The sequence below is a fragment of the Gopherus flavomarginatus genome, chromosome 22 (assembly GCF_025201925.1).
Source record: "Gopherus flavomarginatus isolate rGopFla2 chromosome 22, rGopFla2.mat.asm, whole genome shotgun sequence".
NCBI classification, from domain to species: domain Eukaryota; kingdom Metazoa; phylum Chordata; order Testudines; family Testudinidae; genus Gopherus; species Gopherus flavomarginatus.
The window spans coordinates 10,210,112-10,235,921 of record NC_066638.1 but is presented as its reverse complement, the minus strand read 5'-3'; the positions used below and the strand labels follow the sequence as shown (position 1 = coordinate 10,235,921).

At 46.9% G+C, this 25,810-nt stretch overlaps 1 protein-coding gene across 3 annotated transcripts in view; it reads right to left on the bottom strand.

Annotated features, from left to right (window-relative positions):
• Positions 1-16,134: 16,134 nt before the first annotated feature.
• The window catches only part of RPS6KA1 (ribosomal protein S6 kinase A1), a 71,136-nt gene continuing 61,460 nt past the window's right edge, over positions 16,135-25,810 (bottom strand). For all 3 annotated transcript variants that reach the window (XM_050932011.1, XM_050932012.1, XM_050932010.1), the window contains 13 exons: positions 25,483-25,553; positions 24,969-25,057; positions 24,665-24,729; positions 23,186-23,288; positions 22,703-22,830; positions 21,605-21,730; positions 21,005-21,094; positions 19,968-20,126; positions 19,294-19,455; positions 18,419-18,495; positions 18,123-18,240; positions 17,586-17,723; positions 16,135-17,216 (listed from right to left, as the gene is read on the bottom strand). In XM_050932011.1, the coding sequence (XP_050787968.1) occupies positions 17,094-17,216; positions 17,586-17,723; positions 18,123-18,240; positions 18,419-18,495; positions 19,294-19,455; positions 19,968-20,126; positions 21,005-21,094; positions 21,605-21,730; positions 22,703-22,830; positions 23,186-23,288; positions 24,665-24,729; positions 24,969-25,057; positions 25,483-25,553 (1,449 nt within the window). In that variant the 3' untranslated portion in view covers positions 16,135-17,093. The remainder of the gene's footprint in view (positions 17,217-17,585; positions 17,724-18,122; positions 18,241-18,418; positions 18,496-19,293; positions 19,456-19,967; positions 20,127-21,004; positions 21,095-21,604; positions 21,731-22,702; positions 22,831-23,185; positions 23,289-24,664; positions 24,730-24,968; positions 25,058-25,482; positions 25,554-25,810) is intronic.

The following is a 25,810-nucleotide window of genomic DNA, read 5'->3' as shown; positions in this document are numbered from 1 at the left end:
TCTGCTCCTTTGAGAATGATTGATTCATGAATGAACCCTCTTGTTCTTCAAATCAAGATGTTTCCCTGACCTATGACACTGCCAGGGTGATGCAGAGTGAATACACTAACCAGGTCCTCTGCTGTGAAGGTTTGATATTGACCTTGTAGTATAAACCAAAGGCCCCAGTCATGTTTGGGTGACAAGCCTTCCCAGTCTCTACTGAGATTCTTTGACTCTTCACCCAAGAACCTCTCACTGACTTTTCCCCCACTTTCCCCCCAACAAAAAGGTATATTTTTGCGCTGTCATTCCAGGTGCTAGCAGACTGGTTCAATTTGTGAAGGACTTTTTGATGGAGGAGACAAGCTGAGAAAGCCAGGCGGCTTGTGAGTGGAGGCAGTATCAAGGAGTTAAACATCTTCTTTTGACTACTGCGTCAGACCTGAGTTGAAGGGATTTCTCCTTTAGTACATCTATCCATCTCCTTACTTCTTGGAGCACCTCGTCCTGTTTTCTGTAGAGATATTTGCTTAGAGTTGTGATGATTACAATTAGGGCTGTCAAGTGATTAAAAACATTAATTGTGATTAATTGCACTGTTAATAACAGAATACTATTTAGTTAAATATATTTTTGGATGTTTTCATTTTCAAATATATTGATTTCAATTACAACACACAATACAAAGTTTACAGTGCTCACTTTATATTTGATTATAAATATTTGCACTGTAAAAAACAAAATCGTATTTTCAATTCACCTAATATAAGTACTGTAGCACAATCTCTATCATGAAATTTGAACTTATAAATGTGGAATTATTCAAAAATAAAACATTGTAAAACTTTAGAGCCTACAAGTCCACTCAGTCCTACTTCAGCCAATTGCTCAGAAAAACAAATTTGTTTACATTTGCAAGAGATAATGCTGCCCGCTTCTTGTTTACAATGTCACCTGAAATGTCACCCATGGCACTATTGTAACTAGCGTCGTAAGATATTTACGTGCCAGATGCACTAAAGATTCATATGTCCCTTCATGCTTCAACCACCATTCTAGAGGACATGCATCCATGCTGATGACGGGTTCTGCTCAATAACTATCCTAAGCAGAGCAGACCGATGCATGTTTATTTTCATCATCTGAGTCAGATGCCACTAGCAGAAGGCTGATTTTCTTTTTTGGTTGTTCGGGTTCTGTAGTTTCCACACCTGAGTATTGCTCTTTTAAGACTTCTGAAAGCATGCCCCATACCTCGTTCCTCTCAGATTTTGGATGGCCATTCAGATTCTTGAACCTTGGGTTGAGTGCTGTAGCTATTTTTAGAAATCTCACATTGGCACCTTCTTTACATTTTGTCAAATCTGCAGTGAAAGTGTTCGTAAATCAAACATGTGCTGGGTCATCATCTGAGACTGCTATAACATGAAATATATGGCAGAATGTAGGCAAAACAGAGCAGGAGACATACAATTCTCCCCCAAGGAGTACAGACAAACTTAATTAACACACTATTTTTTTAATGATCATCATCAGCATGGAAGCATGTCCTCTGGAACGGTGGTTGAATCATGAAGGGGCATATGAAATGTTTAGCATATCTGGCATGTAAATACCTTGCAATGCAGGCTACAAAAGTGCCATGCAAATGTCTGTTCTCACTTTCAGGTAACATTGTAAATAAGAAGCAGGCAGCAGTATCTCCCATAACTGTAAACAAATTTGTTTGCCTTAGTGATTGTCTGAACAAGAAGTAGGACTGAGTGGACTTGTAGGCTCTGAAGTTTTACATTGTTTTGTTTATGGAGTGCAGTTATGTAACAAAAAATATTTACATTTCTAAGTTACAGTTTCAGATGGAGATTGCACTACAGTACTTGTCTGAGGTGAACTGAAATACTATTTCATCATTTTTACAGTGCAAATATTTGCAATAAAAATAATATAAAGTTAGCACTGTACACTTTGTATTCTGTGTTGTAATAGAAATCAATGTATTTGAAAATGTAGAAAAACATCCAAAAATATTTAATAAATTTCAGTTGCTATTCTATTAGTGCGATTAATTTTTTTAATTGCAGTTAACTTTTTAGCTAATCGCAAGAGTTAACTGCGATTAATCGACAGCCCTACTTTTTTAACCTGACAATTTATTTTCAAAACATTTTTAGACCACTGGTAGAGGGAATCTCTTCCCAGAATGGAATTAGCATTAGTAGTTGCCGTTCCAATGTAATGGGAGGAGGAAGGCAATGAGTTAGCTAAGTTCATTAATCAAGACATCTTGGTATTTTAATAACCAGAGGCAAGAAATGGCAGCTCCAATTTTAGAAGGGCAAAAAAAGGTTTTATTCAGAGTTCACTGAAGCTAGAAGTCATAGACCCATAGAAATGTAGCAGTCATCTAGTTCCCACACCCACCCAATGGAGAAATCTGTTAAAATTCTACTAAAATATTTGTTTTAAATGGAAAGAGTCAAATTGCTGAATGTTACATCTAAGCAACACAGTAATCCACACACAAAATCAAACGTCCTTGAACAACTAAAAGCCTCTCTATTCCCTGAAAGAGGGTAATAGACTGAATATTTTGGCCACTAGAGGGTGTTGGTACACACAAGTGAGACAGTTGCTTACTCTTCTGATTTTATTTTGAAATACAAGTACCAGATGAGAAAACTAGAAGATTGTTGATAAATGTAAAATAGGTGAGAATGGTTTTGTGCAATTCACACTCTGTGACTGAGACTTGGAGGGGACACTCCAGTAAATCAAATTTTGGTAAATTTAGAACAAAAAAAATGGGAAAAGGGTTCAGTTAGCCTCTGAAATTCACTGAACTCAGGAATGAAATGATTTTTAAAAACTAATAATTTTGGCTGGATAATTATGAACATTAACTTTTGCTGGCATAGACAATTAAATACATTTCTAGTCTGGTTTCCTGCTGGACAAGGGGCAGTACCATATCCTTAAGAGGAAGGCATAAGGAATCCTATATATAGGGCAGTTATGAAATAATCTACCCAGTGGGGAAGTTTCTACCCAAATCACAGACAGTTAATGGCTGATTTATGCCCTGAAATAGGAGAATTTAATCTATTTTCAAGAGCTTATCCTGGCTTTTGCTGCTAGAGCAAAGTGAAGTCTTATACTCAATGGCATCTGCTTGCCTGTAATGTGATAACTTTTGAACACTGCCTCCAGCAATTCCAAAATTTCAGGGAATGATCTACATGTGAATGAATGGGCAGAACTCTATTGATTTGGGTGAAATCTGGAAAACTGGCAGGTGGCAAATGAAGGACATATAGAGCTAGTACCTGTTGTGCAGACCCAGCGACTCCAGCCACCTCTAATTGTCTCCAGATCAAAGATTACATCTGCCACCCTTCTTAGCTCTGCTGATCCTTCCAATAGTTTTAAAATTTTGATACTCTGAATAACTTATCTCCAAGACAGAAAGAAAAGAAATGGAAGAGATGGGGGGAGGCGGGTGGCAAAACAACAGAGCCCCTGGTATAGGGGAAGGGGTGTTGCCGGGAGTCCTTGAAATAGAGAGAGATGGAAGACAGAGCTTATGTGGAGAAAAATAAGGTGCCCCTGGTATGTGCAATGTGCTCAGACAACAGCAACAACAAACGGTGTGTCCTTGTAGTAACAATAATGTTACCTGTAGAAGTGTCTAATCCTCTTTTTTTTAGGTTAAGGTTAATCATGTTAAATGATTAAGAAAGCAACAGCCCACCTTCCTCATAAGTAAGCATTTGTCATCCATCACTATCAGAGCGCTTTACTAAAGGAAGGAAAGTATCGCCAGCTAATATTTAAGGAGAGAGAAACTTGTCTGCAGCGGTTAAGTGACTTTTCCAAGGCCACATAAAGCCAATGGCAGTCAGGAAGAAAACTCCTATACCCCAGCTCCAAACCACTGGCTTTCTGCCTTTTCTGTGAAAGGGCACGTGCTTAACTCCTGCCAGAGGCAGGATGCTGGATTAGAGGGACCAACACCCTGATCCAGTATGATATGTCTTATGTAAAAAAAATAAGCTCACTACCATTCTTTCCAGTTTAGTTGTTTATGGATTTGCACAATACTGCTGCACAGGGTCATTCCAGCTGGACCCAGCTATAAGACACAAGAGGCTGCAATTTCTAAAGCTCTCCTCCCTCCCTCCCTGAGAACAGAAGCAAATTTTAAACACCACTGGGTTGCAACTAAGCATGTAAAATCATAGAGCAAGAAGTCTCCAGGGAGACATTTCCTCATGTGTGAAGAAATTAAATGCACCATTTAATCATTTAGGAGATCAGCCCCAATCTCTTGTGGCATTAACACTCATGGAAGGATAGGTACAAGTGCAGTCACAGACCCTTGTAGGAACCTACAGCTGGATCTTCTGCAAGTAAGCTCAGAATGCATCATGCTGAACTTAAGAGAGCCAGTAGAGACTTAAATTTTCACCAGGAACCATGTAATAATGGGAAAAATCACTTCAACCTTTCCCAAAAATCCAGGCTGAACTAGCACCTGGCAGCAAAACTCTTTCTGGGGTTAGAAGGCTACTGGAGACTACTCAGCAGAAAAGAAAAGAACCCTCAAAATGTTCGTGCATGAATGGAGAACAATAAGTGGACTTTTACTGAGCATTGGAATAAAGATGCTGCTGCAGAGATTTGATACATGAGCAAGTCTGAATTAGAACTAAAAATGAAACTAATTTGGATTTATGGAGGAATCAGTCATTCACACTGCTTTTGGTAAAGATAATTAAGGCTTGATCAGCCTGTCCAATGTAAACTAAATGAAGGTTACTTACCTATAATCAAGATTCTTCGAGACAGACTATATATTTGCACTCTTGGGATATGCAGCGACCAGCTCAGCCTTCTATTAGCAATGCCTAATCAGTTGCTCACTCATCCCTTTCTTCCCCAGCCCTCAGGGTTGGAGCACATCCTGAAGGCACAGCTATAAAAGGGGACACACAAGCAGTTGCTACCTCAGTTCCTTCCCCACTAATGCAGAGCCACGAGTAGACTGGACTCCACTGAAGAGGGGAAGGAAGGTGAGGTGTGTGAATATGCAAAGTCCAAGGTTCTTCTAAATGGTTACAAGTAAGTAACCTTCGTTTCTTCTTCAAGTGTCCTCTCCATATTCCCACTCTTGGGATAGGTTAGTCAGAAGTATGTAAGGAGACTGGATGGCAGGTAAGGAGTCGTAACTGAGCAAAGACTGCTGAACCAATCTGCCAAACAAAGCAGCTGCAGTATCTAACACATAACAGTCAGTAAATGTCTGACATGCACACTGTGTAGCAAAATGGGATTCCCTTTCCAGTTACCCACGTATGAGAAAATCTGTGACACAATCTCAAATCCTTAGTTCTGTCTAAACGGAATAACAACATTCTTTCAGCATCCAAACGACGTAATTTTGCTTCACACCTATTTGAATCCTGTTTGGAAAAAAATACACTGGCAGACTAACAGGTTGGTTAACATGAAATTTCAAAATTACATTTTGTATAAACGGTGATAAAAGCAGCCTTAACTGAAAAATAAAACAGAAAACAATTAGATAGTGGTTCAAATGATGGTGATACACATTGTAAAAGTATTAAGTTTAACTTCCAGGCAGGAACAGCATTTTTCAGCTGGAGGATACAGATGGAGTACACCTTTCATAGCTCCCTTAATAGGCTGACGGGAGGCTACTGATTTACCATCTATAGGTGTATGAACCGTTGCTATTGTGGCTAAATATACCCTCCATGACATCACAAACTTTTGTTCTTCAATAACAAGTACTCTAAAATGGATTGTACAAAAGCTAACAGAGCTACAATCCTTATGAACACCGTCTAGAGAAAATCTTTTCCATTTCAACTCTTAACATTTTCTAGTAAACTGTCTTCTTGGGAGTTAGTAATACATGTTGTACATCCTCAGAGAAAGATTTCTCTATTTCCAGCAAAGACTTATTTCCCAGGCTCTAGGCATAGTGAAGATGGATCTTGGTCATACATCCTCTTCTGCTGCTGTCAGAACAGATCCGTTGGCAGTGGCAATACTTTGACGTTTCTCTTTGACAGGAGTAAGTCAGTGTACAACTGCTATCCCAACCATACAGAAGCAATCAGAATCAGCCTGTCTGACCTTCCTTATATCCTTCAGTATTAAGGGACAAAGGTGGGAAGGCATACATCAGATCCATACCCCATTGAGGAAGAAAGCATCCATCGAAGTGTATAGGTCCCCACCTGCCCTTGAATAAAAAAAGAGAGGACATTTTGTGTTAAATATTGGGGCAAAGAGATCTATATTTGGAGTGTTCCAGAGAGCAAAAATTTTCCTGTCTTTCAAGGATCATTTGGTCTGCTTAGTTGGTTTGCTAACTAATTGAGGGATCCTGTTATAGGAAGGGCTATTGCATAAACTTGGTGAGTAATACACCACTCCCAGCATCTCATCACATCCTTTCAAAGCTGGGAAAAACGACGGTTACTCACCTTTGTAACTGTTGTTCTTCGAGATGAGTTGCTCATATCCATTCCAGTAGGTGTGCGCGCACCGCGTGCACGTTCGTCGGAGATTTTTACCCTAGCAACACTCGGAGGGCCGGCAGGCGCCCCGTGGAGTGGTGCCACCATGGCGCTCAATATATACCCCTGCCGGCCCATCCGCTCCTCAGTTCCTTCTTGCCGGCTACTCCAACAGTGGGGAAGGACGGCGGGTGTGGAATGGATATGAGCAATACATCTCGAAGAACAAGTTACAAAGGTGAGTAACCGTCTTTTCTTCTTCGAGTGCTTGCTCATATCCATTCCAGTAGGTGATTCCCAAGCCTTACCTAGGCGGTGGGGTCGGAGCAAGACATTGCGGAATGTAAAACCGCTGAGCCGAAGTCGGCATCGTCTCTAGACTGTTGGACCAATGCATAGCGCGATGCAAAGGTGTGGACGGAAGACCAGGTGGCCGCGCAGCAGATTTCCTGTATGGGAACATGGGCCAAAAACGCAGCAGATGAGGCTTGAGCCCGAGTAAAATGGGCGGTAAGATGGCCAGTCGGAACATGAGCCAAGTCGTAGCATGTCCGAATACAGGATGTCACCCAAGAAGCAATCCGCTGGGAAGAGATTGCCATGCCCTTCATACGTTCTGCCACCGCTACAAATAGCTGACGTGAACGTCGGAAGGGTTTGGTCCTCTCGATGTAAAACGCGAGAGCCCTGAGGACATCTAAAGTATGCAGCTGCTGTTCCCGTTGCAATGAGTGCGGTTTTGGAAAAAAGACTGGCAGGAAGATGTCCTGATTGACGTGAAAGGAGGAGACGACCTTAGGGAGGAACGCCGAGTGTGGTCGCAGCTGTACCTTGTCCTTATGGAACAGCATATACAGAGGATCCACAGTCAAAGCTTTAAGTTCCGAGACTCGTCTAGCTGAGGTGACAGCGACTAGGAATGCTGTCTTCTAGGACAGGTACAGCAGCGAGCATGTGGCTAAAGGCTCAAAGGGGGGCCCCACGAGCCTGGTCAAGATGAGGTTCAGGTCCCAGGTAGGGGCTGCTTGTCTGATCTGGGGATAGAGTCACTCCAAGCCCTTGAGGAATCTGGAAACTATAGGATGGGAAAAGACGGAACTGCCAGCCTCATCAGGATGGAAGGTGGAAATAGCTGCAAGGTGCACTCTCAGCGAAGAGATCGCTAGACCTTGCTCTTTGAGAGACCATAAATAGTCCAAGATGGTGGGGACTGATACAGACTGCGGAACAAGGTCCTGCTGAGCGCACCAGTGACAGAAGCGCTTCCATTTTGCAAGGTATGTTGATCACGTGGAGGGCTTTCTACTTCCCAGCAGCACTTGCTGCACTGCGGCGGAACAACGCAGCTCCAATTTGCTTAACCAGCCAGCAGCCATGCAGTCAGATGAAGGGACTGCAGGTCCGGGTGGTGTAGCCTGCCGAAGTCCTGCGTGATCAGGTCCGGGCAGAGAGGCAGGGGAATCGGATCTGACAGAGACAGGTCGAGCAGCATGGTGTACCAATGGTGCCTTGGCCAAGCCGGAGCGATCAGGATAAGGCAGGCTTTGTTCCTGCGCATCCTGAGCAGAACTCGGTGGACGAGAGGAAACGGTGGGAAGGCATAACAGAAGTGGCCTGTCCATGGAAGGAGGAACGCGTCCGACAGGGAGCCCGGGGAGCGACCTCGCAGGAAGCAGAACACCTGGCATTTCCTGTTCTCCCTGGAGGCAAAGAGATCTATTTGGGGAAAGCCCCACCTCCGGAAAACTGAATGGAAAATGTCCGGACGGATAGACCACTCATGCGTCAGGAAGGACCTGCTCAGATGATCTGCGAGTGTGTTCCGGACTCCTGGGAGGAAGGAGGCCACAAGGTCTATGGAGTGGGCTATGCAGAAGTCCCACAGTTGGATCGCTTCCTGACACAAGGGGGAAGACCACATCCCTCTCTGTTTGTTTATATAATACACGGCCGTTGTGTTGCCCGTGAAGACTGCAACACAACGGCCCTGTGGATGGCGCTGAAACGCTTGGCACGCCAGCTGGACCGCTCTCAGCTCTCGGGCGTTGATGTGAAGTGTCAACTCCTGGGACGACCAAAGGCCTTGGGTGGGCAGGCTCCCTAGGTGAGTGCACAAGCCCAGGGAGGACGCGTCCGTTGTTAGGGACATGGAGAGCTGGGGAGGATGGAACGGTCGTCCTGCACACACCCGGGAGGACGTCCGCCACCAGTCGAGGGAGCTGAGAACGCTCGGTGGAATTGTCAGAATGAGGTCTATGGCGTCTCTGCGCAGCCGATAGACGGAGGTGAGCCAGATTTGGAGAGAACGCATTCGCAGTCTGGCGTGCTTTGTGACGAATGTGCACGCAGCCATGTGACCGAGGAGACCAAGGCAAGTGCGGGCAGAGGTTGTTGGAAAACGCTGAAGACTTTGGATAAGTGAGACTATGGCCTGAAACCGATGGAGGGGTAAACTGGCCGTTGCAAGGTTGGAGTCCAGCATTGCCCTGATAAACTCTATCCTCTGCGTAGGCACCAGAGTGGACTTGTCTAAGTTGATGATCAGGTCTAGATGCAGAAAGAGGTCCTTGATAATGGCCACATGGCTGATGACTTGTGCCTCGGAGACCCCTCGGATAAGCCAGTTGTCGCGGTAGGGGAAGACGTGTATCTGACGACGGCGTAGAGAAGCAGCGATAACCGCCATACACTTCGTAAAGACGCGAGGGGCCGAGAGGCCAAAGAGGACGACAGTAAACTGGTAGTGTCGATGGTTTACCACAAAGCGCAGATACCTCCTGTGAGGGGGATAAATTGCTAGGTGGAAATATGCATCCTGCATATCATGAGCGGCGTACCAATCTCTGGGATCCAGGGAAGGAATAATGGTTCCCAGGGATACCATGCGGAACTTGAACTTTTTGATGAATCTGTTCAGTCCTCGCAGGTCTAGGATAGGCCGGAGGCCCCCTTTCGCCTTGGTAATGAGGAAATAACGAGAATAAAACCCCTTGTCCCTTAACTCCGCCAGAACCACCTCTATAGCTCCGATTGAGAGGAGGTTGTGGACCTCCTGGATGAGGCGCTGCTCGTGAGAGGGGTCCCTGAAGAGGGACGAGGAGGGGGGGTGGAAAGGAGGGGGTGAAACAAACTGAAGACGGTATCCAAGCTCCACCGTGCGTAGGACCCAACGATCTGATGTCAACTGGGACCACGCCAGAAGGAATGGGGAAAGGCGGTTGTAGAACTGAAAGGGATCTGGGGAGGCAATTGGTACACTGCTCTCGGGTGCGCCCTCAAAAGTTTGGTTTGGGTCCCGGCATTGGTTTGGTGGGACCAGAATTGTTGCCCCCCTTGTGGTCCAGACTGACGTCTGCGATTAGTGCGACCTCGTCTTCTGGCAGTCTTGCCGTGGCCGAGGCGGGGGATAAGGGCGCTGCGGTTGGGAGTGGAAGGACCGTCTTTGAGTCTGGGGGGTATGCATTCCCAACGAACGCATAATCACTCTATTGTCCTTGAAGCTCTGCAGTCTAGGGTCTGTCTTTTGTGAAAACAACCCTTGACCATCAAAAGGCAAGTCTTGCACCATATGTTGCCATTCAGGTGGCAGGCCGGACACTTGCAACCATGATATACGGCGCATTGCTATGCCAGAAGCGACCATTCTGGCTGCCGAATCGCCGGCATCTAACGAGGCTTGTAAGCAGGTCCTTGCAACCCTCTTTCCCTCCTCCAGGAGTGCTACAAATTCCTGGCGGGAACCCTGTGGAACCAACTCGGCAAACTTCCCGACAGCCTCCCAGGTATTGTAACTGTATCTGCCGAGGAGGGCCTGTTTGTTTGCTATGCGGAGCTGGAGACCTCCCGCAGAATAGATCTTTGGCCCCAACAAATCCATGCACCGGGCCTCCCTAGATTTAGGTGTGGGGGCTTGTTGGCCGTGACGCTCCCGTTCGCTGATGGACTGTACCACCAAGGAACAGGGAGCGGGGTGCATGTAGAGGTACTCATACACCTTGGAAGGCACCATGTACTTCCGTTCGACCCCCTTGGCTGTGGGTGGGATGGAAGCCGGGGACTGCCAGATGGTGTCTGCTCTAGCCTGGATCGAAAGGATGAATGGGAGAGTCACTCTGGTAGGTGTCTCTGCGGACAAGATGCTAATCACCGGGTCCTCCACCTCTGGAACCTCCTCTACCAGCAGGCTGATATTCTGGGTGACACGCTGCAGAAGGTCCTGGTGTGACCGGAGGTCAATCAGAGGTGGTCCCAATGATGACGTCCCCGCTACTGCCTCATCTGGGGAAGAGGAGGATGACAGCCCCGGGACGAGTGGGTCCTGCACTGACGCCTGGTCCGGGGGGACCTCCGTCTCCTGAAGGTCATGCGGTTCTGGTGCGTGCACACTGGTTTCCTCTGTGTCAGCGGGGAGAGGCCGGCTGACGGTGGCCTCAGGCACACAGTGCTCTGAGTGACCTGAGCGTGATGGGCCAGTTGGTTCGCCTTGGGCTTGATGATATGCCCACCGTGTCCAAAAAGACCACCGATGAGGTCCGTGGTCCTGGCCATGGGCATGCGCATCCGAATCCCCATAGGAGGCACTGTCCGCATGGGAGGAGACGGATGGGTGACGCGAGGGCCACGGAGGAGCCGAAGACCCTTGGACCAGGTCTCTGCATCCATTGGACTCCTGTCTGCGCGGTACCGGCGAAGGGTACCGAGAGTCGTAGCGGTGCCAGGAGCAGGACCGGGACCTGCGACCAGCGCGGTGCCAGGAGGTCAACTGGTGCCTCGCATTGCCATGCCGAGATCGGCTGCGAGAGGTACAGCGGTGCCGGGATCTGGATTGGTGCTGAGAGTACCGTGATGGAGACCGGGATCTCGAGCAGTGCCGCGAGTACGACTGGTACCGGGATGGAGAGCAGTACCGGGACTGCGAGTGGCACCGAGAGCGTCCACGGGACCTGGATCGGGACCAGTGGCGTTGCACGGTGTCTGGCGAAGATGGCCTCATCATGGCGGGCTTGCCCAGAGACTGAACAACTCGCACCGGCGGTGCCGGGGGTTGGGGCAGCTCGGGCTCCATCAGAGCAATTAACTCCCAAGCCATGGAGAAAGTCTCCCACGTCGAAGGCACGACGAGCTCGACCACAGCGTGCGCTGGGGAGCTGGTAGGCACCGGACTCGACGGTTCCTGAGACCAGGAATCAATGGTGCGGAGGCAAGCGGTGCTGCAGGAGTTGATGGTGCCAGGCGGTCCGCTTTAGATGTACGCTCCGACTGCGGCGTAGATACAGGTGCTGCAGGAGCCTTGTGCCTCTTGCTCCTTGAGGAGAGGGATCGGTGTCTGCCGGAGGGTTGAGCTGGTGAAGGCTGGTGCTGAGGAGTCTTCACTGGAACCACGCGTTCCGGTGTGGCAGAAGCACTCGTCCCCGGTGACGGAGTCAGTGCCGAGGATGGAGGAGTTAGAGCTGCCTCCATCAAGAGTTGCTTGAGGCGAATGTCCCGCTCTTTCTTCGTTCGGGGCTTGAACGCCTTGCAGATTCGGCACTTGTCCGCAAGGTGGGACTCTCCCAGGAACTTTAAACAGGAGTTGTGCGGATCTCCTGTGGGCATCGGCCGATGACAGGCCGCGCAAGGTTTGAAGCCCGGTGAACCGGGCATGGGCCCCGGTACCGGGGGAGGAGAAGGGGCTAGCCCCCGACCCTCTATTTACACAACTACTATAAAACTACTAATAATACAAAAGTTAACTAGAACTAAGGAGAAACTAACTATATAAAAGAGCGAAGAGCTAGGGAGGTGGAGATCAGCTAAGCCGCGCTCCACTGTTCCAACGACCGACACGGGCGGTAAGAAGGAACTGAGGAGCGGATGGGCCGGCAGGGGTATATATCGAGCGCCATGGCGGCGCCACTCCAGGGGGTGCCTGCCGGCCCTCCGAGTGTTGCTAAGGTAAAAATCTCCAACGAACGTGCATGCGCCACGCGCACACCTACTGGAATGGATATGAGCAAGCACTCGAAGAAGAACCAAGTTTGTTTGTTTATGCAGTATATTGCTGTCATATTGTCTGTTGGCACCTGCACCACCCATTCCTTGATTTGAGGTAGGAAAGATTTTAGTGCTAACCATATTGCTCTTAACTCCAAGATGTTGCTACACAGAGGACACTCATGCTGATTGCACAAACCTTGTTACCAGATGCGCACCCCAGCTTGGTCATAATCTGAAAGATCCAATGAGTCCCCTGAATAAGAGACAATGCTAGGCCCAGAAAGATGCTTGGTCTTGTCTTTCTCCTTCTTGGAACTGAAGGCCTCAGTTTCACAGGGATTCAGACATAGTTCAAGAATTGTCCATACGCCTTTTCTTCAACAACAGAACCCTTTTTGGAATAGAGTCAGATGTGTTTGTAATCAGATATCTCTGATCTCAACCTTGGTGTCAATGCTGAAGACTTTGACGAGGGAGGCTTCTTGGAACCCAAAGGTTTCTGAGTCAAACCAGCTCTTTTGTTTTCCTTGTCTGGAGTCTTATAGGTCTTGGTTCTGAATTTTTTGCCAACGACTCATGTAAAAGGGGGGCCTGAAGTCTGTTCTGCCTCTCTTTCCTAGCTCTAAGTGTAAATGTCGCAGAGTGAGTGCATCGAGAAAGAGTGTCCCCCCTTAAACATCTTAAGCATGAGGCTGGAAAAACTGCAAGACACATCACTTGAATCTGTGCTTCTTGCTTTTTGGATCTGCCATTCTCTTAACAGCTAAACCTAACACTATACTAATCTATTTACAGACAGAAGCAAGGCACTTATGTAGATCAATAAGGATCTTGAATCCTGAAGGCCCTCATTTGTCTGTGGTAGCTGTTGGAAAGAACTGAGGTGGCCACACCTGCTGTGTTGCCTTTTATAACCACACCCTCAGAACATGTTCAGATACTGAGAGTTGGGGGGAAGAGAGGGGCATGCAAGCAATGGATCAGGCACTACTAGTAGAAGGCTGCATCATTCAACAGCAATGGTCAGCACATGTCCCAAGAGTGGAAATATGCAAAGGAAACTCGAAGAATCTAAGTTTCAAGGGGTATGGAGCTGAGATATACAAAAAGTACTTTGGAATCAAGTTAGCAAGGTAGTTAAATAAATTCAGTGTTATTGTTGAGGCTTAGGGTATCCTCAGCTACCTTAAGTGATACTGCTTGCACATACTGAATGCCCATTGCTGTATATACCATTATCCCCAAATTGGTGGATTACCACTGCTTTTCAGCCATCAGGCCAGTAGGATTAACTCAAGTACTGTTGTGACAATTAGGCCTACAAATTTTCCCTAATTGTAAGCTCAATTGTACAAAGTTTATAAGATGGTATGATAACTTTAACAAGTGTTGATGGAAAGTACGTCAAGTTGTTTTCATTAATGAATGTTATAAATGGGCAAAAGAAACAGACAAGGACTAAATTATTGCAAGCAAGAGAGGCCATGTTGATATCACTCCAGGCCAATGCTGAAATGATGCTGGCTTAAAACAAGATGTGGAGCTGGAAATTAATGAATGAAAAGTGGAGTGTTGGATATTAGGCTTATTTGATGGACAAAATAATGAGGGGATGGGCTAGTCTACCCCCTATTTCCTTTGCAGGTCCTTCTAGAAAGATTTTGGAGCAGAATACAGAACAACAGCCGGAGGAAAGTGAAATGAGCTTCTCCATCACGCTGTCATTTCCCCCCATCTAACGGGACCCTGGACCTTTATCATCCTAATCCTGAGAGACGAGCTGTCCTGACCACAGCAGGCCAGAAAGAGGGACCCAGATAACATTGCCAGCCCCACCAGGTCTAGCTAGATCCCAACCACCAGCTGGGAGAAAATGGAATTGGACTTCAAGAACTGCTCCAGCTCATCTGAGCTAACTTCTTCCCTTTTTCCCCAAAAGGACAGTTATTACCATCTTTAATATGTGTAAGAGTCTGTCAGACAAAGGGAGCTTTCCTTCTAAAATTCTCTCCAGCTAAAAGGAAAAGGAATGGGAACAAGTAATTTTGTTAAAATGAAAGCTTCTTAATACTTCACATTTCAAATGCACCGTTTTTCCTTCTTTTCTGCATCCTCTACATTCCAAGAACATTTATGTGTCAATCTCTTGTTGTCAATAAATCGATACCGTCTACAGCCAACAGTTTGGGCAACATACTAAAAGTTCGAGGTGAGCGGCCCCATGTGCTAAACAGTTTATCTGATTCCTAACTCTGAACACATTTGTACTGATACAGTCGCTGACGCACAGAGGAGGAGTAGTAGTAACATAAGGCAGCCTTGTTGGCATGGATACGAGACACACTACACCAGGGTGTGCCAGACCTGAGACAAACCAGAAGGGAAAAGAATTTTTAAAGAAGCTGTTACATGCAAAGGACTCCAAACCACCCCTCACTAAACTATGGATCAAGGCCAAATTCAGACCTGTAAGCAGGCCCAACTCCATTGAACTCATTGCTTAAGTCTTCTGATGTCCCGGAGGAAAGCCAGTTCTGTTCACACAGGGAAACTGACCAGCATAACTAGAGCAGAATGACTATTTCACTGTAGTCATGCCATTGTAAAACAGCCCCATGCTTTGGAAGTTGAAAGCAGAGTAATTATTCTGGAGTAAGAGTCACTCCTGCTCCAGCTTAATTACTCTGCTTCCAACTTCCAAAGTATGGGGGAGTTAAAATGACATAGCAAAATAATTAATTCTGCTATTGCTATAGCTATGCTTGTCAATTTCCTCATGTAGACATACCCTAACAGAAGTACTCGTGTTGCTAGGAATAGCGAGTGGACATCTCAAGAGTAAGGCTTCAGAATAGATGGTAAGTGTGAGGGGCTAGTCAGAGTAACTGAAGGGGGAAAGATACTTATCCTGTTGGATTGCTGCAAGGAAAAGGAACATTTTAAATTGGAGGGCCCCCATTAGGAGAGTCCACTGGGGCAAACTAAGGAAAGTTGGTGCTTCTCTGTTCTCACGAGCAGTAAACACAGCTGAGATTGACATACTGAAGAGAGTTGCTCAGTTCAGTCCTGGAAGCCATCCTTGTACAGTTAATTCAAGATTTCCCCAGCTTCTCTCACTGAAGATCCATCCCCCCAACCAAAAACGGAGGGAGGCACCCAGGATATACAAGGCAGCTAAGAATTCATGTCTCAATACCACAATATCTAAGGGTTCAGAAGGACTAAAGTTCAGCTGAACAGGGCTAGAAGTAGTCTCTGAGGGCTGATTTCTATAAGATTGTGATATTTAGTTGCTGTAAATAAGAGTTTCCCCTCTACAGGCCAGATTCTGCCACCTTTAACGTTGATTAGTGCCTTATTCCACAATTAATCTTAATGATTTCAGTTGCAGAGTGAATTCTAAACTTGAGTGAAGATGGCATAATATAGCTGTTAGCAACACTGAGTTCCCCCATCACTGAGACACCTGGGGAGAAGAGATGCACTTATACACACAGCTTTTCATCTGTAGATGTCAAAACGCTTTACAAAAGGCAGGCAAGTACCATCATCCCCATTTTAAAGAGAGGAGCAATGACTAGCATAGCTTATTCTGTAGCTAAAGGCATGGGTGAACATTCAGTCAGTAAAATAACTTCAGCTGAATGACATGTTTATTATAAAGTTCAGACAGAAACCCTGAGTTACCAGCCATAGAACACAATTAAATTAAAAAATAAAAAATAAAAAGATTTTGCTTCGCATCATGGATTCCTGGATGGTGCTAAGTGAAACAGGAATTAAAAAAGAAAGAAACCAAAGCCAACCCAAAAAGACTTGACTTCACAACAGAGAATATTTCTTCCCTATCAGCATCTGTTCATCCGACAGAACCCTGAATGAATGCTGGGGCAAAGAGGAAGAATGGTCCAGACTCTGCAGGTATCTGGGACAGTTTAACCAAGTAGATGTTTAAAATGGCTTATGCCCTCGTACAGCAGCCATGTGGCTTCTGGCAGAAACCAAAACCTACTGGATGAAATTTAAGAATTGGTTTTACAAGCTTTACACAAAAATGGGGCGACTTCTCTAACAGGTGGTTCTGGAAAGAACAGTTGCTAGTCTGACACTGAGGAGGATACAAAAAGTTTTGGGGGTGGGTGGGGGGGAGTCAGACTTCCAGCTGCACCAGCCCTGAACCCCAAATCAGTTGTGAAAGGTGATGTGTCTACAATCAAGGTCTGGCCTTTCACAGGAAAAGACAAATCATATCTGCTCTTTAGTGACATCATTACACGGATTATACATTCTAGTTCTCATATACACAAACGGATCCCTTTAAAAATTGTATCAATTTACACTTTAAAAAAAAAAAAAGGTTTTACAGTGAACTTCTATCAGGACAAGCGAGTCCACGAAGAGAAGAGCTAGTCTTTCAAAAGGAAAAAGGCACTTGGCCTTGACGTGGTTTGGAGGAAGACAGTCTGCAAATAGGCTTCCTTTCACACGTTGTTTTCCTGCCCGTCTCCCCACTTCCCATCTTCAGCAGCTCGTGCAATGTCACGAGTGACAGCACTGCACAATGGTGCCATGGACTGCCCAGGTTTCCCACTACAGTGAGGTGGAGGGGAGCTTCTTCACCCGCCTCTGTGCCAGAATGGATGACTCAATGGGCTTCAGCTGGGGGCTTGGCTTGGAGCTGTTTATTGCAGAGTATGTTGCAACCATGGCTCCCTTGGAGAAAAGAATGGAAAAAAACACAAAAACGGTCACTGGGGTGCCACGGGACTGCATCCACCCAGAATACCTGGGAGGCAGAAATATCTTTGTACCCTACTGAAAATTACTGGCCGGCATATAAGGAACTGGCTTCTTTTTAGAAGAGAATTATCGGAAGTCTTTCTGTGGCCTGAAGGAGTTAGTTTTTGCCTTGTACTTACTAACCATTCCCCTCCCACTGCAATTTCCCCCAGATCATCCCTTTGCCCTGGCAGCAGATCCCTACCCCCACACCTTGAGACTGCTCTACCCACTACCCAGATGTGGTGATGGAGCAAGAGGGCACCGCTGAATGCACCACAGGCACAGCCCCACAATACGTACCTTTACAAGCTGTATATCCTGATGACTCAGCTGGCTCTGGGGTAACCTATCCTTCTGTGTTATCCAGGGATGCTGCAGGACTTGTTTGGCTGTCAGGCGCTGGTGAGGATCAATATGGAGCATCTTTGTTACCAGATCCTGGAGCAAGCATTCAGAGAATTAGACTTCAGAAAGGTGGTGCAAACCCATCTGAGAGAGGCTCATCTCATTCAGAGATGAGACTTAGAAGTTCGTTATCCTAGGGAATAGCAGCTATCAGCCTGGGCACAGAAGATGGGGTTGAGCGTCAATGACCATGGATAGGCCACTATAGATTGGTATTGCATAGCGGCACTAATTGCAAAATGGTGACGCACCCAACATAGACACTGCTTCCCCAGTTTTGGAGGAAAATGTGCATGTGAGATGAGAGCTACTGAACCCACATGATGGGGGAGAAAAAAGTGAAAGCAGTAGAGAGGTTTATTTTAACAGGCTGCACAGCAGCTGTCTATACTTGACGTGAGCTACAAACTTAATTCAGGTACCAGACCCTACCTTGGCTGCCTCAGAAACCGTGTCCCAATTTCCTCCTTTCAGAGTGAACTTCCCTCCGCCTATTCGGCTCAGGATGTCCTCTGGGGTGTCACTGGGCCCATTTGCAAAAGGAGTGTATCTGAAAAACAGAAAATTTGCAGGTTCCTCTTCTAACCGAACAGAACTGAAATCTGAATGAATGATAGTCAATAAGGGCAATATGCCCTCTGCGGCAGGGCACACTCACTAGCAATATACCCACAGACAGCCGTCGGTGTGCTAAACGCATCCCCACCATAAGAGCAGCAGGTACTTACCCTGCCAACATCGTATAGAGGAGTATCCCTAAACTCCAGATGTCACATCCCTCATCGTACCCTTGACGTTTTAGTACCTGTGCAGTATAAGCCAAGGGAAAGATGTCAGTTTTCCTAAGAGTTCCTGCTCTGTTAGAAAATGAGCATTGATTTGATGGTTTTGTCTGTGCGCTGGACCTTTCTAGGGCTCTGTCAGCAAACAGGGTCATGGACTGATGGTTGGGACTCAGCTTGGCTTTGCTTTCATGGATGAAGAGGAAACATCCCAGGCATGTCAAAATAACTATGGAAAAGAATCAGGCACTAACAGAATCTCACACTGCATATTAGTTCTACAGAGAAGCCAATTCTCTGACACCTAGATATACTCATTGAATTAGGTGGCCAGTACACTGGCTTTTCAGCCCCCTAAATGAGGGGTTTGTTTGCAAGCCAGTGACCCACCCTGTCCTGAGAATGGAGGGTCACTGCTTCTAAAGCCCCGATAGAGCAAGTCTGTTAAGGAACCCAGGGAAGGGGCTGGATTGCAGGACAGAAGTAAATCGGGGGCAACTTCCAGACTAGGAAAGGGAGCCAAGAGAATCAATTTGTTTTGAATTGTGCCATCACTTCATGGAGGAGGCAACAGACAGAGGGTAGGAAAGAAAAGCAGCAGGAAGGTATGAAACCTAGTCCCAAAACTTGCCTCCATTAGTTCAATACTGGGAGAGTATTTCTGCTTTTGCCCGCTCCCCAAAGCGGGCCCTGCTGGCAGAGTGTGCCAGAGCTAGGCCTGGCCAACATTTCAGCAGGTAACAAATGCTGGCAGAGAACTGCAACCTGAAGGAGGACAGCAAGAGCTACAGAGGGAGAGTTTCAGGTCACGAGCAGCTTACCTCGGGGGCCACAAAGTTTGCAGTGTAGCAAGGGGTCATGAGAAGGCCATTCTCAGCTCTCAACTGCTTGGCAAAGCCAAAGTCACAAATGCGAATGCTCTCTGGGTTTCCAGACTCATCCACGTAGAGAATGTTGCTGGGTTTCAAGTCTCTGTGAACTACCTGTGAAGTAAACAACAGCAGGTGCTGCTGTCACGCTCCTCTAGCAGCTGCACTCAAGGCTGCAGGTGAAGCAAATGGCACAGACTTAGATTTCATGCTTGGCCTCCCTCAAGACTGAAACGTATCCTAACAGGCAGCTAATTCCTGGAGAAGGGGCAGGCAGGGCCGGTGCAAGGATGTTTCATGCCCTAGGCGAAACTTCCACTTTGCGCCCTCCCCTGTCCCCAAGCCCCTGCCCTGAGGCACCCTCCCCTACCTCACTTGCTGCAGGCGGCCCGCCACATGCTCCCCTGCCCCAGCTCCCTCCACCGAAATGCCGGCAGCGACCGGGGCGGCGGAAGATCCAGCTGCCACGGTCGCTGCCGAAGAAAATGCCGCCCCCGAAATTCTAGCGCCCTAGGCGACCGCCTAAATGGTTGCACCAGCCCTGGGGGCAGGATAATAGCCCCATGCCCACCTGCTTCCCACTTGATTGTGAGGGACCGGTCAGCATCTCAGCCTCCTGTACTCACCCCTTGAGAATGCAGATACTCTACAGTTTTACAGATCGTGTGCAGCACAGAACTGGCCTCTCGCTCAGAGAAACACTTCTGTCTGAGGATCCTGTCCAGCAGCTCCCCTCCTCTCATCAGCTCAGTCACGAGGAAAACATGCTTCCCGTCGTCATATACCTGCCAAAGCAGATATGCAGGGGTTAGTCCCTAAAACAATAATAATCTCTCTCACGCATACGTCCATCCGTCCTGGGGGCTGAGTTGCCTGAAACCATGCACCTATGGCCATAATAAAGTCATCTCCTGCACGTGTTATGTGCGGTTTAGTCTCATGCAGATCTAGTTGGAGGAGACTTTCACAAGCTCTGTAAAAAGTTGAAGCAGAGCCAAGTTTTGATTCACACATGGAGGGACTCCTCTACTCCAGCCTTTGTTACCAGGCAGTGCTGGGGGAACAGACTGGTTTAATGCTGTGTGCACTCTGCCTGGGATCAGGTGAGGGATGGAGCATGGACCAAAGAAGTGCTGCTCACTGCCGAAAGACCTGATGGCACCAGAGTCGCTGGGTGCTCAGTCCCATAAGATTCTGGTGTACTAATAAATTCAGTGATACTTCAAAGGAAAAGCATCAGTGGGGTAGCTGTGTTAATCTGGATCTGTAAAAGCAGCAAAGAGTCCTTCTGTTAGTCTATAAGGTGCCACAGGACTCTTTAATGCTTTCAAAGGAAAAAGTAGCTGGGTTATGGTGAACCACAATATAGCTTTAGAGAGACAGTCGCTCTAAGCTAGGACTTGTAGCAATCAGGTGGTATCAGAAACCACAGTGTACATCCAACGGGATGCTTCCAAAGCAGCCTTAGTAGTTCTACCACAAGCTCTACAGAAATCCTCCATCTCCCCCAGCACATTGCTGGGGAGCTCTGACACCTTCCCAGACCTGCCACCATTCTATTGTGGGGGTTCTCAGGAGCAACAGCTTCAGCCTCAGCAGGCAGGCCTGTGCTTTCAGAGACAACATCTCTGCTTAGGTGCAGGTTAAACATGGTTACACTCACATCTTTCAGTGTGATGATGTTTGGGTGCTGCCCGTACCGCAGGAGGATCTCCATCTCCTCAGAAGGGTCTCGTTTACTCTTATCAATGATCTGCAGGAGAGCATAGGAAGTGTAACCAGGCCTGGGGTCCTTCTACCAGGCAGGTAGGACAGAGCTGTGTGCATGGAGAAACAATGAGTGGAGCACTGCAGAATTTAGCCGGGGTTGAGATTCTAAACTTATTTCCACTCCCCAGCTCCTGCTGTCGTGGTTTTCCAGACCGACTCATTTTACTGCTAGTTATACATCCCCATGATCACATGGGGCGCCACATCAGCCTTTGTTCAGGCTGAGAAGCACTCGATGGAATCCCCAAAGCCCAACACAGCAAGCGCAATTACTGAAAAGTAATGTGCGGTACTGAACTTTCCTCTCCCAAAAGGAGAATGTCGCTTCCCCAGCACCCCCAGCCCAGAAATCCAGCCTGGCTTCTTGTATGATAGCGCAAAACTGCAGGGACAAAGGCACTTCAGTCACTTTTATTTTCAGAGGCTGTTAGTGGAGAGAAAAGGAAACCTGAGTGTGGGAGTGCACATAAGAGAGAGAGGGCAGACTGCAAACCTTGACGGCATATTCCATGTTGGTGGATTTATGAATGCAGCGTTTACACACGGAATAGGAGCCCACACCGATCGTCTCCCTCACTACGTAGCCTTCATTAAACTGGAGACTCTTGCCATGCAGCTGCTACAGGGGGATGAATGGAGAAATGAAACAAGAAAAAAGTAGTTTAGGGAAACACCACAGTATCTGTACAGCAACAAAACGGAGGATGGATTGACTGACTGCTACCCACTGCATCACACAGCTTCTTATTCTGCCTGCCAGGGAGGGGGAGAGAAGGGCAAATGGAAGTCACATTTCTAGAGTACCTTTCAGCACACAGCTACCACCTACTGAAATGCAGCCACCTCTAGGGTGGGGGGCAGCAGCCACATGGCACAGAGTTGGGGCAGTGCCTTGGTGTCCTTGGCTGAACAGTTCACCGGCCAGAGGAAGTTATGGAAAGAGTCACAGGAGCTTCAGCACCCAAGCAGAGCCGAAAGGGCCTTGGTCTTTAAGGCTGTAATTTTCAAAGGTCCCTAAGGCAGCTAGTATCTAAATCTTATTTAATTTCAGTGAAATCTAGCTCATAACTGCCTTAAACCTTTTGAAAATCATAGCCCATTTCATCTGAAAGACCCCACATTGCAAGCTGCATCGACTCAACTGACTTGCTGCTGCAGGATGAAAGATTGAGCTGGCCCCAGCAGGATATGAATCCTCTGGTCCTGTGCGTAAATATGCACGATTGGGTCAAACCGTCCAGGATTTTTAATCCTGTAGCATGTTGAAGTCTGATCTCTCCACAGGAGGTTATGTGGCGATTTTACCTTGGCCCACTATAGGCTATGTCTCTTGTCCCCCGCCCTTCCTCTTGTTCACATCCACGGCCTGGCTAAGCCTTTGAACAAATTCACACACACATCTGGAATCCACCGGGGCACTGGTCAGGGAGTTTGCATGAGGAAATCCCTCCTTTTCCACAGAAAAAGCCTTGCCTTCAGGTTGTAGCCAGGCTGTCACTTATCAGCCCTCATGGTCTGGCCGATACGTGCCAGGCTTCTGGAATTATCACTGCAGTTTAAGATAGGTCTTTCCTTGGTCCGGTCCTCTTACCTGTACCACAGAATGCAGAGGTGCCTGGGTGGGTTTGACCATGCCATCCTCCATCAATCCAGTTGCCACAAAACTGAACCCTCGGAAGAGCTGATGGGCCCCTGCACTCGGGGGAATTCCAGGGGAGTCTGGAATAAGTCAGGAAAAAGAGTGGTCCTGCAGCTGCCTGCCAGTGGCTGACAATTTATCCCTCACATACTAAGAGTTATGGTTACTCCATATTCTAGACAGGAGCTACGCCGCATGTTATTCCAGTTTAATAGACCATTTACCCTTGAGAGCCCCCTGCAGATTTACTCCTGCACCACCCATCCCTTGTCAAGAGCTGTAACCCTCTCAAGTCAGTGTTCCTCATTTTACGGTGAGGACAGGCCTAGTTCTGCTGGAATAGGAGTCAGTGTCATATGCCTCTCCCCAGTACCATGTGTTTATATAGCCAGAGTATCCTGTACCAATTTCCTATTTGCTGGGGTGCACACAAACCTTTCGGCGTACGAGAGGTGAACTCTGTGTCAAAATAAAAGGTGTCATCTGGTCGGGCCACTGCAGGTTTGAAAGGTGGTTTGATCTCCCTGCGATATAGCTTCTGCAAAACAAAACGCCACAGATGCCATTCAACAAACCATCCCGGGCAGGTAGATGTCCCAATTGGCAGACATTCTCAAACATGCCTGAGGGGATGGATTTACCAGGAAAGAGAAGCCATGAGGAGGAAACTTTACAAGCCAGAAATTGCTTGGTAGCATAGCGGAAGCTGTTGAGTCACTTCTGTGGTAGAAGCTTGCCGTATTTCTCCTCTCTAGGCATCTGCTACCAAGAGCCAAAAAACCTTCTATCTCCAGGGCGCTAAAAAGCCAGCTATCCAGGAACTAGTTGATGCCACCAGGGTCTGCTGCGTCTTCTCTGCTCGCTCTGGATTCAGATGCTGGGCCTGAAAGCTACATCTAGGAAGAGCTAGAGGAATTCCTGGCAGGGAGTTTTTTCCTCCCCACAGCCTTTCTGAATTGCTACTTGAAGATAGTCTGAGAGAACCCTATATGCTAGCATCATGGGAGGTCTGTTCTAAAACTTTTCTAGGTCTTCTTGAACCTCCATCACCACAGTATCGGAATGCCTCAAGCACTAACTGGCCAGTCCTCAGAAGACTTCTGCAAGGTACAGGAGTACAGATGGGGAAGAGATCACATGACTTGCTCAGAACTTACACAGGAAGCCTGTGGTAAAGCAGGAAATTGAACCCCTATTTCCTGAGTTCCAGTCTTCGTCACCAAACCACCCTGGCCCAACCACGTCAGCCAGATATTGTTCTATTAGGACAGTTTCTGTCTTTCAAACTGTAGATCCATTCCTTCCAAAGATTCCTGTCCCTCAAGGATATTTTCCAATACCTTCAAGGTCATCCCTCTCCTGCTTCCTCGTCCTTCTACTGCAAGAGATGGTCAATCGTCTCATTTTGATCTGAATTCACACATGTAGGGTATTTGCTATGACAAATGTGATTTTTGTTCAGTTTCCTACTTCAGCCATCCAGGTGACTCCCGTTCCTTTTGTGCGAACACTGTTTTGGGGAAGCAGCAAAGAATCCTGTGGCACCTTATAGACTAATAGGCATTTTGGAGCATGAGCTTTTGTGGGTGAATATCCACTTCATCGGATGCATGCATGTATTCACCCACGAAAGCTCATGCTCCAAAACGTCTATTAGTCTATAAGGTGCCACAGGATTCTTTGCTGCTTTTACAGATCCAGACTAACACGGCTAACCCTCTGATGTTTTGGGGAAGGACTCTGACAGCTGATGAACAATAGGACGGAGCCTTTTGACTGTTGGTCACTCTATAAGCATCTGTTTCATTGCAGAGCTAAGTCAGTTGAGTTATTCATGCCTCTCCCCTTCATTGGTATGCAAGTTTGAGAGCATGTAGAATCCAATATCTAAGCAAAGAAAGGTTCAATACTCACATTCCAGTCAATGGTGGAGTAAAAAGGGTGACGCTTTATCTCTTCTGCCCCATCTGTACCAGAACCTGGAAGACAGATACCACTCTGGATTTAGTGCTACTGTATATACCCACTCCACTGCTAACGAAATAAGCAAAGTTATAATCCACTGTGCAATGTGACCGGATATTACTGGGAGTCAAGCTGTGCTGAGATATGTGGGAGAACCTAGCCAAAATCCAAATGTATCTGACCCACTTGGACAATAGGAGCCAAGATGTTGCACCTGGAGCTCCCAGAAACAATGCAACACCGGATGTCTTACCTAATCTGTTGGCTGGATTCCTTTTGAAAAGGGCTCGCAGGAGACTCTGTGCTTCCGAGCTCAGGAACTGAGGCATGCCCAGCTTTGCTCTGGAAAGAAAAAAAAAATGGTCTAATTAACTATGAGTAAGTAAAACAAGCAAACAGGCGCCGACTGCAGCTCATCTGCCACCTAGCTTCCCACGTCTTTCCTTGCAGCATGAGATAGAGTCAGTTTTTCGCTCAGCATTTTAACACTGTGCCCGCCGTAAGTCTGTTTATAGAAATACTTGAAAATTAATGCCATTAAACTGTTATAACTCCCAGGATGCAAAATTCCTGACGTCCCAGCGTAGGGTGACCGGATACCAAGTATGAAAAATCAGGATGGAGGTGAGAAGTAACAGGAGCCTACATAAGACAAAGCGCTCAATATTGGGACTGCCCCTATACAATTAGGACATCTGGTCAACCTATCCTAGAAGCAGAGCAGCAAGCTTTCCCCTGTAGAGACACTGAAGAATAACTCCTCTTACTTGAGAATGAATGTCATTGTCTCCTTACGGTCTTTTCCCTGGAACGGCAGGGAGCCAGTGAGCATCTCAAACTAGAAAGAAGAACAAGAGAGAAGGTTAATGATTGAGTGAGTTTCTAGGGGCAGCAGATCCTAATACACTTTAACACTGAACCTTGATATGGTTAATGGTAATTTATAGTCTTTCAAAGAACACCTTAGAGCTGAAAGGCCATGGATCGAATGACCACCAGGTGGCAGCTCCAGATCCATACAAGGAACACTAGCATCACTTCCAGTCTGAAATGAAAGTATCTTAACGGAAACTTAAGCTGTCTTAAATGAGACAA